This window comes from Marmota flaviventris, chromosome 14, assembly GCF_047511675.1.
Source record: "Marmota flaviventris isolate mMarFla1 chromosome 14, mMarFla1.hap1, whole genome shotgun sequence".
Taxonomy (NCBI): Eukaryota; Metazoa; Chordata; class Mammalia; order Rodentia; family Sciuridae; genus Marmota; species Marmota flaviventris.
This window is the reverse complement of record NC_092511.1, coordinates 56,913,564-56,927,941: the sequence shown is the minus strand read 5'-3', so window position 1 is coordinate 56,927,941 and position 14,378 is coordinate 56,913,564. Positions and strand designations below refer to the sequence as shown.

Genomic DNA, 14,378 nt, shown 5'->3' with positions numbered 1-14,378 from the left:
CCTGGAGCCTAGATATTTTCTAAGATGTAGTTTCTGGAAATCTGGTCAGATTTTTAAAAACACACACACTGGAACTTCCATATTCAAATGAGTGTCTTTCTTAGGGACACTGAACCTATCTTTGGAACTCTTAGAATTGCCTTTATGACTAATGTTCAGTTTGAGAAAATATCTTCAAAGGGGGCAAACTTTTATCCTTTGGGACTATACAAAAAGTAAAGTGCAACCAGGCCTAGAGAATGAGAGCGTGCCTATGAAACCATGAAACAGATTTCTTGCACGGCCTATATATGAAATATTAGAGAGTTTGTAAAAAATTGGTTTCTTTTTGTTTACAGTCATATGTCATGTGTCTCCATGCAATGCCAGGGTTAGACTACTTGCTAGACTGCAAATGTTTCATCATTGCATTACTAAAACGTCCATTTATTATTTACCGTGCATAAAATGAATCAATTCTCAGCTCAAACCCCAGTGTCTCCATTTTAGCATTCTAATCTCTCTGCAAATGGATTTTCAGTTGAAAGTAGATCTTTTCTTGGCACAGCATACTGAATACTGGAGTAGGAAAAAGTGCAGCCAGAATAAATAGAGTTTGTGTGAAGATTTCCAAGATATTTTCTTGGCCAGCAGAGAATTTGGCCTGTTGATTGGAGAACCGACCAAGCCCTAACTTTAAGATGTATGCTAGTTCTATATAATTAACAAGAATTTTAAATTAAATTTTAAATAACTTTAGTAAACTTTTTTTGCTTATTATATAAGGGATATATGATAGTCGAAAACTTAGAAAACACAAATAGAAAGAAGAAAATAATAGCATTCTCATTCAGAGGTGACTGCTGTTAACATTTTGATATGTTTTCCAAGCTTCTTTCTGTATGTAAATGTGTGTTTGGAGAAAGAAAAAGAGTATTCAGGTACTTTTTTGGTAACTGATTCTAACATGTGAAGCCATATCATTAACATTTTTCCACATCAGGAATTATTCTTGTACAATATTATTTAATTATTTAGGGGTGAAGTGTAGTTGATATTAGATTATGTATTGTGAAACATTTATTAGACCATCTAGATGTTTTCCTCTTGCTTTTGCTATATCATGATAAACAGCCACACTGTCCAGTCTTGTGAACATTCCCAATTGCTTCTTTTGATGAAGTGGAAATTGAAATTCTGGGTCAAAAATGTATAAAAGCAGTTTAATTCATTATAAGAATTGTAAAAAGTTCTAAGTGCTGTCTCACTGATGGTGAGCGAAAACCTTCTCCTCTACATCTTTATCAATACTAGGTATTATGTCTTTGTTCATCTTTGCCAGTTCGATAAAGTAAAAAATGACAACTGATTATTTCAATTTGCATTTCCTTGTTTACACAGGGCAGTTTCCATACGTTTACTGATCATTAGTTTTTTTCTTTAAAAAAAACTGATTTTTGGAGCTATCTTCATATTACGTATACTGACCCTTTGTTTTATATATATAATAAATCATTTTTCTAGTTTTCTGTTTTCTTTTTGCTTTTTTGTTGGAGTGGGTAACAGAAGAATTTAAAAACACTTGCTTGAACTATTGAAATTTTCTTTCATGGTATGTCCCTTCATGCTTAAAAAGTCTTTGCCTGCCAGGCAATTATGCAAATATTTATTTTTGTTCCCTTCTAGTAATTTTATAGTTTTTCATGTTCACATTAAAATTTGTAGTTCATCTGGAATTTTTTAATGTAAAGTATGAGATAAAAATCAAATTTAATTGTTTTTCCAAGTGGTTAGCCAGATGTCTCAACAGTGATTTTGGAATAATTCACTCTTTCCTTACTGATTTGAAAGGTCACTTTATTTTATCCTAAATTCTCATAAGTACATAACTGTTTATGGACCACATTATGAAGCTCAGTTTGCCAATTATGATACCAGTTATACATTGTTTCAATTACTGCAGCTTTTTATACTTCCTGAAATTGATTAGGGCAAGTTTCCACATTTTTTTTCTTGGCTTTTTTGGGGTACAATTATTCGTCCATATAAACTTAAGACTTACTTCGTTAATTGAATAAGCAAGCCCCACTGGAATTTTCATTGAGATTGAATTAAAAGTAAATATTCATTTGAAGACAGTTGATGTTTTTACAACACCCAGTTACTGTTCCACTTAATAATAGTGATAATGATAATAATAAAGTCATACCTGTAGCCAGTAGCCATTGGCTGCTTACAGATGCTAGGCTCTGTTCTAAGCCTAACTCACACATTTAAACCTTATAACAACCTGTGATAAAGGTGCTATTGTTACCATACTTATTTTGGAGACAGAGAAACTGAGGGATGGAGATGTTAACTGACTTGCTAAGGCCACAGAGCCAGGATTCTTCTCCTGGTGCTTTGCCTCTTGAATCTGTGCCCTGCCTTCAGTTTATACCACTTCTCTATGTATTCAGACTTTCTTCATCTCCCTCACAAAGTTTTGTAACTTTCTTTCTAAATATGTTTACAAATATGATCAAATTAGTTCTTACTAGATTATATATATTTTATTTTATTTTTTCCCCCTGGTACTGGGAATTGAACTCAGGGGCACTAAACCAATGAGCCACATCTCCAGCCCTAGTTTGAATTTTATTTAGAAACAGGGTCTCACTGAGTTGCTTAGTGCCTTGCTGTTGCTGAGGCTGGCTTTGAACTTGTAATCCTCCTGCCTCAGCTTCCCAAGCCACTGGGATTATAGGTGTGTACCACTGTTCCTGGCTTATAATTGTTGTTGCTACATTTTTCCTAGGATATTTTCTAACTGATCATTATTGGGTTTTGGTAAAGCTATTGATTGTTTTATGTGAGGTATTTTATTTTGAAAACATTGAGCTTGATAATCTTCTTATTAGTCTAGTAGCTTTGCTAATTCTAGTTTTCTAGGAAAATACAAATATGTTAAAAGCAGTGACATTTTTCAGCTGTTCTCTTGCGCTATTATAATGATCGTGGCATTGGCCAATATGGTAGTCATTGGCATATGTGGCCAGTACACTTATATTGATTAAAATCAAAAGAAATTAATAATTCAATTCTTCAATTGCACTAGCCCTAATTCAAATGCCCAACAGCCACCTATGGCTTGTGGCTACTATCTTGGCTAGCATTTCAGAAGATTTCCATCATCTCTGAGAGTTCTATTGGACAGTGATGTAACACCTCAGATCAATGTTACATAACAGTGGTGAACTGGGTTGTGTTGTTATTTTATTCCTAACTTTAAAGTGAATATCTCTAAATAGAATGATGTTGTCTTTTGAGTCCAAATATCTAGATAAGTTTTTATTATGTTGAAGAAGTCTTATTCTATTCCTAATTTTCTCTCTATATATATTTTTTCAATTTGGGATGGATAATGAATTTTAATACCTTCTTGGCATCAATAAATTTTGCTATGGGAAAGGCAAATTTTCCCTCTTTTTTCAAAAATTTCTTAGCCTGGTCCTTTTGAAATGCATTGCTAGAAGCTACTTGTCAATATTTTATTTAGATGTGTATTTTCAGTGAGCTTCATCTAAAATATTCTCTATTTCTAGTGCTCTCGTCTAGTATTATTTTAAATTGACATTATATCACTGAATATATAAATTGAGAATCTGTTTATTTCTTCTCTGTAAAAAAGGTTGAAAAGTATATATCAGATATGGGTCACCTGTCCATAAAATTATGGTGAAAACAAATCTGGGTCTGGTACTTTGGTTGGGGGTAGCATTTCTTCTCTTTTAGTTCATGCATTTTGTCTGCACATATGTCTAATCACACTGGTTCATCCAGCCATGAAGTTGTGTTTTAGTGAATACACTTTTTCAATTCTAGAATTTACACTCAGTTCTTCTGCACAGGGGCACTTGCCAGGTGTTCTTCTCCTATGACTTCTGTGATCTCTTTACACATTTTTAATGTGTTTATTTTACATTCTCTTTCAAATTGTTCTATATTTCTCCCTTCTTGGTTGTTCTGCTGTTTATTTCATCCATCTTTATATGGTTTGTCTCTTGTGCCAAGAGCCCACCTTTAGAGGGTGTTGTTTGCTGCAGGGTGCCATGGGCTTGGGGGGTGTGCAGGTTCCCACAGAGGGGATGTGGAAACTCTGATGGCCTCATCAGGGCCACAGGGATCAGGGTCTCGTGAACACACTGGGGGTGGGTTTATAGATTTGATGCTTCTGTATCACACGGGTGGTAATAACAACCTGTGGACTTGGTTCTGCTACTTCCTTCCTTGCCCCATTTAATGTGTGGTATATCCCTTTAGGAGTGCTGCTTGCAGCATATAGTTGGATCAGTTGGCCTTTGTCTTCTTTAACCGTTAGTGCTGTGCTGGAAGCTAATTAGGTTTGTGGTTTAAGCCAACTGCCTAACCTAATGGTCTTTATTTCTTTTTTGAATATGAATGAGGCTGAGAGCCTTTGCATGTGTTGGTGAGTATATACAAGGGGAGGAGGGAGTAAGAGGATGAGCTGGTTTCATAAGAAATGAAATTCCATGGAAAAATTGAAAATAAGCCTTCAAAATATTACTGTACATTTGCATTTCATCTTATCCTAACAGAGCATCTTGTGGGACCTTTCAAGTAATGGACTATAGAATAGGCACTTTCTTCCATTTATCTTCATAGAAGTTGAATTTGAAATCACTCTTGTCTGGGAGGCGAATTAAACCCCCAGGAATTTCTGATTAGACTTGGGTTTTTGGTTTCAGGAGAGGGAATGCAGATTTAAGTGACATCACAATTGAAGGGAAAAAGAACTCTGCAGGGAGCACTTATCCAACTGTCACACCTTGACTACTCAGGGACATTGCACAATGTTTTCAAACAGCACACACTTTTTGGATATGTGAGACCATTTCCAATTTTTAGAAAAACTTTCTGAATGCTTCCAATGTTTGATATTATTCCAAGGCCAGGAATTCCAGATGTTTGTAAGAAAGCCACTAAATATCTCTGTTTAAATATTCAAGTGAGTTTTAAGACATCAGGGAGGAAAAAAAAATGCACATCTCTCAATTCTTTTTTAAAGACAGGATCAGACCTTCCTCCCCGGGCTCTAAGGAGGATGGAACTAGTGTGAGTGGTCAGTCAGTCAGTAAATGCAAGTCCTCTCATCCTTGCTCTTTCTACCTGTTAGAGCCACTGTGACAAAATGATGCAGCATTGAGAGCACAGCGCACTTGGGAAAATGCAGTATATTATGAGTGCTGTTTATCATTGCAGATGCAGAATCAATAATTATCTGTGTGATGGATGCCAGATGCAAACAATAACCAGGGCTCCTGGCATCTGCAACTCCCATAGTCAGTGTTCCCCAACTCTCCTGGACAGCCCCATGAATCACACATGGCTTTCAATTAAGAACTTGCCTGCTGCAAATGTCTCCTGCAGGTTCCAATATTATGACAATTCATTTTTCTCATGAAATGCACTTTGTTTTACTTCCATTTTCCTGTATTTCATGTAAGGTATTCACCACGATGAGAGTTTCTTGGCTACTCCAAGTAAGAATCATCCAGATGCAAAGATGTTCCAGAATCTATGCATGCAAACCTAATAGTTTGGCTTTTGGTTTATTCAGGATTAATAAATTTCCACTGGAGAGTCTGCAATGCTTTGTTAAGAAACCTCAACTCCACAAACCCTGATTATTCAGTGCCTGCACAGCCAACTGGGAGTGACTGACTTTGTAGATGGAAATGGACAAGGAAGCAAGTACCCTCTTCCTCCTGAGGGCAGGAGCAGAACCTCTGCTTGCCGCAGTGAAGCTGGTGGGGAAATGGAGGCTCACATTCAGCCTTGCCCTGCTGCCCAAGTGGGGCACCCTCAGTGCTGTGCCCATGCAGAGGGGCACCTTTTCTGATCAGGACCAAGGCACGATAGGGCTAACTGTGCCCTGCTGGAGAACTTTCCAGTAATGAAGACTCTTCTTTGCAGATTCTATGTGTGTGGCCTTACTGGAAAATGGGCTGGGAATTCCCTCCCCTGAAGCAGGCTGAAAAACCCACCAATTCTGCAAGGACTTACTGAGTGTGACCGAGTCATTGATCTTGAAGCTGCAGAGGACCCTGTCCACGTTGCGGGCATGCCGGAAGCCATTTCCTCTCACAACAACTTGAAATGACTCTGAAATGGAGAATTGACAGGACCCATGACTTGACCATCACCCTTAATCTTCTGGTCTGCTTTGACTTAACAGCTTTTGTTAGCAATTTCGCCAGGCTTAAAATATTTGTTGGAAACCCAAAGCAACCATGTTTGTTCCCTTTCCCACCAACCCACTTGTTCTCACCAGGTGTTCATGACCAAGGCTTATTACCTGGTCTCATGAACTCCCCCCTTCCTACCTTTCCTCTTGAGGATCCTCCTAATTGGAATACCTTCCTCCCTCCTCTTTCCATTCAAATCTTACCTGTATTTTTGAGCCCAGGAAGTTTTTAAAAACAGCAAGAGGGGCCACAGAGAGGGATTCTCCATTCCTTCTTCAATCAACCCAAGTCTCCTTGGGTCTGTTTTACAATTTGGGATCCTGAAAGGATTTCTGTAGAGCCCAGGGTGCCTAACATTTTTTTGGAAACCACTTCTTTCTCAGCCAGCACTGAACAGTGCAGTATGTAATTATGTAACGTCTGCTGTTGTTCTTTTGTCTTTTTTTAATCCCCCAACTAGAAAAACACCACTTTAGTGGTAGTTGTTGGATATGCTGCTGCAATCCTATCTCTGCTGGGGACACAGTGGTGGTGTGTAGGTTTATATAGGAATAACTGTTCTTTTTTTTTTGGTACCAGGGAGTAAACTCAGGGACACTCAACCACTGAGCCACACCCCCAGCCCTATTTAGTATTTTATTTAGAGACAGGGTCTCACTGAGTTGCTTCGCCCCTCGCCTTTGCTGAGACTGGCTTTGAACTCGTGATTCTCCGGCCTCAGCCTCCTGAGTTGCTGGGATTACAGGTGTGCACCACCGTGCCTGGGGCTGGAATAACTGTTCATAGCAATATATGCAAGTCTTGTTCATCTGTGGTCAATTGTCAAGCAAGACCTGTTTGAACTGACACTGGCCCGTGAGTGTAGCACTTGTTTCTCTCTAAATAGAAGAGATAATATATTTCCCAGGCCTGCATATTATTTAACACTGATGCACATTGAATTAATGTATATGAATAAAATCCTATTATTTATAATAGTTGTATCAAAGAAAAAAACAACTAACAAATTAGCTCAACACTTAGGAATATTTGCTCAAAACTGATGCTATCTAATGATCAATGCTCCACTTTCTTTTATTTTTATCACTACTCTGTGTATAAAAATTGGGGGTTGGGATAATGCTATATGGCATATAAAAATAGAAACAGACTAAAAGTCAGAGGGAAAAAAATGCAGTATTTTTGCAAATGGATCTTTAATTGTAAACTGCTATCCAAATGGAGACTTTGTTGGAGGGAGAATGGAATTAGAGAACTAGCATATGGGACTCTTTTGGAGTTAAATAACTGTTGAGTCTATGTCACTTTCATCTCAAGAAATTAATTTAGAAGTCATATTTGCCAAGACATAATAATTGATGGTTAATCCTTTAGTGTGTGCCAATTCCAGTGCTAAACCCTGAATATGTCTGATGTCACTTCAACCTCATTGCAGCCCAGGGAAGAACAAATGAGAAACTGATCTTTGTGAGGTCAGGTAATTTGTCTAAGATTACACAGATAATAACTGTCAGAACCAGAACCAGAATCCAGGTCTGCCAGGAACCAAATGCCATGCTCGTAGAAATCGGCCATTTTCCTCCTAACCATTATGCTAAAATAGATACTCATTGTCTTGTGACAGATGAGTAAGTTAGAAGTTGGGGTTATGATTTTTTTAAAACCTTATTTTATTTTAATTTCAGGCATGTTTGCTCATTTTGCAGAAAAGTGGAGCTGGCCTGGATGTGAAGCAAGAAACTGAAATCTAAGTAAAAGAACCCGGAGGCACTGCATGTACCACAAGGAGTACAAATAAGAACAGAATGCTTTTAGAAGCATAAGAGACCTTAACAATAAGGAAATCGAGATTTTGACATTTTAATGACTTGCTCAGAGTTACGTAATTAGTAGGCAGCACACTGGGACTTATATCCAAGTGTTCAGAGCCTAAGCTGTGAATTATACTAATGAAGGTCATGGGCATATGATTTCTCAGGACCATAGGTCTTATTAAGGATTTACCTATGCATGTTGGTGCCGAGACAAAATTACTACATTTAGAAATTAGAAAGATGGATTTAATACTTTTATTTATATGTTTGCCAGGCATGTGACTGATTATTCGGTTGGTTCAACAAGCATTTTATTAAGTGGCAAGCATTGTGGAAGAATCTTATTGCACCTTACTTGCTCAATTAAGTCTAAAGAAACCTATTTCTATCTCTAGTTTGTATGCTAGACATAGACATCTGCTGTTGGACGTTTTTGCTGATTCCAAATGCTTTTCTGCCTTGCTGCTGTGCCTACTTCTCTTGTTTCCTCAAAAATCAGCAAAGGCAGAGAAGACTTTGGAAATGCAGACTGAGTGCCAAGGTCTCTTCCCTAACACCATATTCCAGCATTACCAGTTCAGCTGCTGAATCCTCTATAAAAGAGGCTGCACACATGTCTGCTTGGCCCAACCTCAGGGAGTTTAGGAAAAAAGACAGCAGGGATCCATGGTTTGGCCCTGGTGGAAACCAAAGAATGCAATCTCCAGGCCTGGGGAGGTGGAGGAAAGGAGGCCCTGGGAAGCACAGGAGAGCAGAGAGACGAGCTCCCAGCATGCCTGGTACAATTTCTCTGTCAGTGCACACATTTGGTTTCCAGAAACCGAACATTTAACCCGGCAGCCCAACCAGAGTGTCAGCTCTTTGCACAAAGATGTTATGTAACTAAATGCTTTTGAATGAATCCACCAGCAAGTGAGAGCCAGGACACATTAGAACTGGGATATATCACTTTAACTCCATTTATCCACAAAGCCCTGGTTCTACCTTTCAAAATACGTAAGACTCATTGTTTTTAGGCAATTTTCATTTTGGATTACAGTTTTCTACAGAAATGTCTAGGGACCATAGGACTTTAGAGAGGAATTTTCTACCTGATTTAATTTTTTACGTAACATATCATTTAAGAATGTTTTAAAAGATATAAATTCATTATGATTCTTTAGTCATTTTTATTCCCAACTATAAGTTTTCTGATGGCAACATCAGGCATTTCTATTTCTTCTTAATGCTTGACTGTGCTTAATCCAGGGTTGAGTTGGCCTCAATATGGGCTCACTGAATGAACAAATAAATAATACATCTTGACACAGGGAATAAAGGGGAAGGACAAGGTAGTTATTTACTTAGGAGCCAGCCAGTTTTAATACTGTTAATTTTATGATGTCAATGACTGAAAAGAGGTTCAACATCATTAGTCGTTAGAGAAATATCACAATGAGGTATTACTTCATAGCCATTATGATGGCTACACTAAAAGAAATGGATAACTGGGCTCAGTGGTACATGCCTGTAATCCCAGTGATTTGGGAGGCTGAGGTAGGAGGATTGCAAGGTCAAAACCAGCCTTAGCAACTTAGTGAGGGCCTAAGCATCTTAAAGAGAACCTGTTTCAAAATTTAAAATAAATAAATAGGGCTAGGGAAGTGGTTCAGTGGATAAGCACCCCTGAGTTCAATCCATGATATAATAATAATAATAATAATAATAATAATAATAATAATAATAATAAAACAAGTACTGGTGAAGAAATTAGAAGCTGTGTACATTTTTGGTGAGTATGTAAAATGGTATGTCTTTGTAAAATAATACACCCAAATTGGAAACAACTCAAATGTCCATTAGCTGATGAATATAGTATTTCTATAAAATGGAATATTATTCTATATAATGGAATATTATCTAGCCATAAAAAGAAATCAAGTTTTGATAATATGCTATGACATGGATGAACATTAAAAACACTATGCTAAATGAAAGAAGTCAGACACAAAAAGGCCACATATTGCATGATTCCATTTATGTGAAATGTTCCGATTAGCAGGTCCATAGAGACAGGAAGTAGATCATCTAGGCCAGAGTTGGAGGGAGGAGGAAGGGGGAACAGCTGCTTGATGGGCATAAGTTTCTTTTTGGCAGATGAAAGTATTCTGGAATCAATAGTGTTTATGGTTGCACAACTCTCTGATATATTGAAAACCACTGAAATGTCTAGTTTATAAGGTGGATTTTATAGTATGTGCATTACAGCTCAATTTAACCCAAGGAAAAAGTCAGCGGTTTGATAAACTTATTCCATTCTGTTCCTTCCTTTCTTTCTTTTGCTTTTATTCCATTTTTTTTCTAAAAAAATGTGAAAAACATAGCTTTGAGATGACTTCAGTAAAGATTGCCCATCAGTCACCTTATTGGAAAATGAGACAGCTACATCTTCTCTGCTTGCTCTGCTCACTCAAGACTTTTGTGCCAAATTACTCTTGGTGCAATTTCATCTTGTGAGTTAGTTTGAATTTGCTCTCCTACTAATGCTTAATGTGGCACGAACATCTAACATAAAATATATAGACTGATATTTAGTAGGTACTTTCTCATGGCTGATGAGAAGTTTCTTTGTGCTGCTTCTCATCTCTCTTCCTGCTCTTCCCGACCTCCAATTCCTTGTAACCTCGGATCTGCTCTCTGTAACTGTACATGAGTTTGCATTTTCTAGAATTTTATGAAAATAGAATCATATAATAAGTATTTTTTTTGGACTTGGCTTCTTTTATTCAGCATAATTATTTTAAGACTCATCTATGATTATTTTGAGGTTTAAACATAATTTATTGCTGACTATTATCACAATTTGGTTTATCCACTCATCAGATGATGAACATGTGAGTTGCTTATAGTTTTGGGCTCTTACAAATAGAACTGTTATTGACTTTTGTATATACATCTTTGGTCATAGATTTCCTTTTCTATTTTATCTTAGATAAACACCTAGGGGTGCAATGGCTGGGTCATATGGTAGGCATATATTTAACTTTTTAAAGAGACTGCCCAATTATTTTCCAAGGTGGTTGTACCATTTTACATTCCAACCAATAGTGACTGAGAATGGAAATATCTTTAAATGAAAGGAAAGACCTAGCAGAGATGAAACAATCCATTCAGAAGCCTAGGGGCCCAGCATGAGTGCTTTGGAAAACAAGAGACAGAAATGGAACCACTACCTGATGTTGCCTGAATGTGTCTATTTTAAGCAGCTAATTTCCAGATGGTAAATATGAAGCCTGAAACAATTTTCCCTGTGGGCTAACTCACCCAGCTCTATCAGAACCAGTGGGGAACACAGTAGGAATGATGTGATGACAATGTGAGAAGCTCATTACAACTTCCGTTTCTGGATGTTCTTATGCGAACTTCAAATGCAGAACAGTTGGCAGGTTGCACACTGATTCCAATTAGTTCCTTCCTGGAGTAGTTGCTTACACAGCATACTGTGATCTATGCAAGTCTGAGGCTGAGTTGGACCAGAATTAAACTGTGCTCACGCACAGAGTGCATTTCCTAGAAAGGGACTAAATTAGGTGGAGCCAAACTATTATAGGGCCAATTTTCCTAAGTACACAGAGGCTAATCTGTACAAATATCTAATAGGAACTTGTTATTTGTAAGTTTTGGTAATAGGGATGAACTCAGGGGTGCTTTACCACTGAGATACATCCCCAGCCCTTTTAAAATTTTTATTTTGAGACATGGTCTTGCTAAGTTGCTGAGGTTGGCCTCAAATTTGTAATCCTCCTGCCTTAGTCTCCTAAGTGGATGGGATTATAGGTGTGCACCACTGCACCCACCTAGGAAGTTTTTGAAGAGTCCATATTGTGAGCAAAGCAGAATTACTTAAATGCAGGTAATGCCAAAGTTGCTGTAAAGGCTCTCCACTAGTAGATGACTTCTGAATAATTAAAAAGAAGGACTATGAGTCAGTGATGTAAGCACCATGCTAAATGGCAACACTATAATTGTTCTAGTCATTGGGGTAACAACAGGGACCGGTGGGGAGTACATGTGTCTTTTAGAGGGAAGTTATTCAATCCCTAATAACCATTACCTTATAATAAACACAGGTCCCATATGACCAGATCTGATTTTAACAAGATGAAAATATGAATTTTTAGGCAAAATCTGAATTTTTCAAATGTTAGCAATAAATTAAATTTTTAAAAAATGCAATGTCGCTCAAAAAGAACGTGTGCAGATTAGCTAAGGTCCAGAGGTTGCCAGTTTATAATTCCTGAGACTGGAATTCTGAGAAGGCTCCTCTCCCCAGATAATTTCATCAATGACTGAGTTTTTTTTTTTTTAACCAGAACAGATTAAATATTGCCTCAACTGTCTCTCTGGATTAGAATCTCCAGTTAAAATGAAAAATAGTTTCAGGAGTACTCGTTTCTTCAGTCATTAAAAAATAAATCAGCCATTAATACCTTAGCCCAAACTGAATGGAGTCTTTAGAAACTTCAAGTTGTAAAAAGAGACCCAATGGAGGTCTCCTCTGGATAGCATCTGGTTACAGATGGCCATTCTGCCATTGCTCACATAATACTAGAGGTGGAGACCTCAGGCCATCCACTCCGTTGTTGGAAAACTTGAGTTGTGAAAGTTGCATGGATGAAATCAACATTTGCCTCCCTGAAGTCTTCCAGCCTCTCCGGTGGTGGTCTCCTGAAGCTTATGCTTAATGAGTCTCACATTTCCTTTCTGCATGGGAATCCTCCAGACATTGGAAGATACTCTTGTGAGTCTCAATTCTTTGTCTAATCTCTGGTTATTTTAATCTTTCCTCATTTCACAAGCATCTCATCTCCACTGGGCAGGAGCAGACCTCTGCTATATTGCTCAGTGCATAGTCTTGTCATTTATTTGAGCATCTGGCAACCTCCCAGAGCTGACTGCATTTCATGGGGGACTGGGAGCAAGTCCACTGAGTTTTTGTACTCATAGGTTTTCACATCGCCATAGTCGACACTAAGAATTGCCAGAAAGAAAGAAAGGAAGAAATAAGCAGGAAAAGAGCAAGGAAGGATAAAAAGAGGGAAGGAAGGGAGAGGAAAAACATGTGAATGAATTATTACACATGGTTTTCAGCTCCATCACTGCGTCTCCTGTGGACATGCAGTTTCACTGCAAGTCTTTAAGGATGGTCCTTGGACCATGTGGTCTGAACCCCACACTAGGACCTAGATGACTACTGATGCACCCTAAGATTGCATCAGTCCTTTTTGGCCAAAGGCGTTCTTACTGGCTATCAAGAGAGCTAGGATGGTCCTTGGGTTTTCTTGTCCCCTGAAAAAAATCGTGACTAAGTCAGATTTGCCTAAAACTGCTGATTTGTGAAACTGGCTGTTTCAGACCAGGTTTGAAACTTTTCTATTTGTCTCATGACATTTCACTTTCTTTGCAGCCCTGCACCTAGAGGCCCATGTGGTATAGGGGTTCTGTTGTCCACCCAGGGCATTATCTCGAGGCCTCTCTCAGAGCTCAGTTTACTGTCAGAACCACGGCTGAGGCTGAGTTGGGGCAAGAGCCAGGTGAGATCATTGTCTTGGGGGAATGCAGTCGTCAGCAGAGACAGACTTGGGTGGGGCTCCCTAGCAGGGTTGCTCTGGGGGCCAATGAAGGCATGTAATTTAGAATACGAGGGGAGGGGGCTCGGAGACAATGTTTTGGATGAAAGCAAATTCTGCTTTCTGTCTAGGGCTTGGTGCGACGACCATTGTACTTGAGAAATGGGAACAGTTGTTTCCTTGTTTACCCTCTCCCACAACACATATTGAATTAATTAGTTATTTAGTAGATATTCTGAACTCTATCAATGTCCTCCCTGATTTTCTTTCAGTGGAGAAACACACACGCATGTTTTTCTCATCTAGATATGACATGATTAGCACCATATTTAACCTTTAAATCCTCATTAAAATGATGTTGATGACAATAATGTCACCTTGTTTTGTACTGCAGTTCATGCTTTTTGAAACACTCTCATGGAAATCCCTGGTAAGCCCTGGATCCTCCAAGTAGCCTAATGAAAATCACAGAGGAGTCATGCTTAGGTTTTGGCTCCAGGATCTCAAGGCCATGGACAATGTAATGGGCTCCAATGCTTCCTGAAAGCCTTGCTGACTACAGAGAACAGTCAACGACTGACCTTCAGGAAACCCGTGGAAGAACTTTTGATGTAAGGCTATCCTTTAGAGGTTTGATTTTCTTTCTAGAAACATTATTTTGTAATCAGCATGTTTTTGAAATGCTTTTTAATGATTGCATTATCATTAGACATAATAGTTCCTTTTGA

At 38.2% G+C, this 14,378-nt stretch overlaps 1 protein-coding gene across 1 annotated transcript in view; it reads right to left on the bottom strand.

The window, feature by feature from the left end:
- Antxr1 (ANTXR cell adhesion molecule 1) overlaps nucleotides 1-14,378 on the bottom strand; it is a 228,451-nt gene that overhangs the window by 135,093 nt on the left and 78,980 nt on the right. Inside the window, exon 10 of the mRNA XM_027934509.2 lies at nucleotides 6,046-6,144. Within this exon, the coding sequence (XP_027790310.1) occupies nucleotides 6,046-6,144 (99 nt within the window). The remainder of the gene's footprint in view (nucleotides 1-6,045; nucleotides 6,145-14,378) is intronic.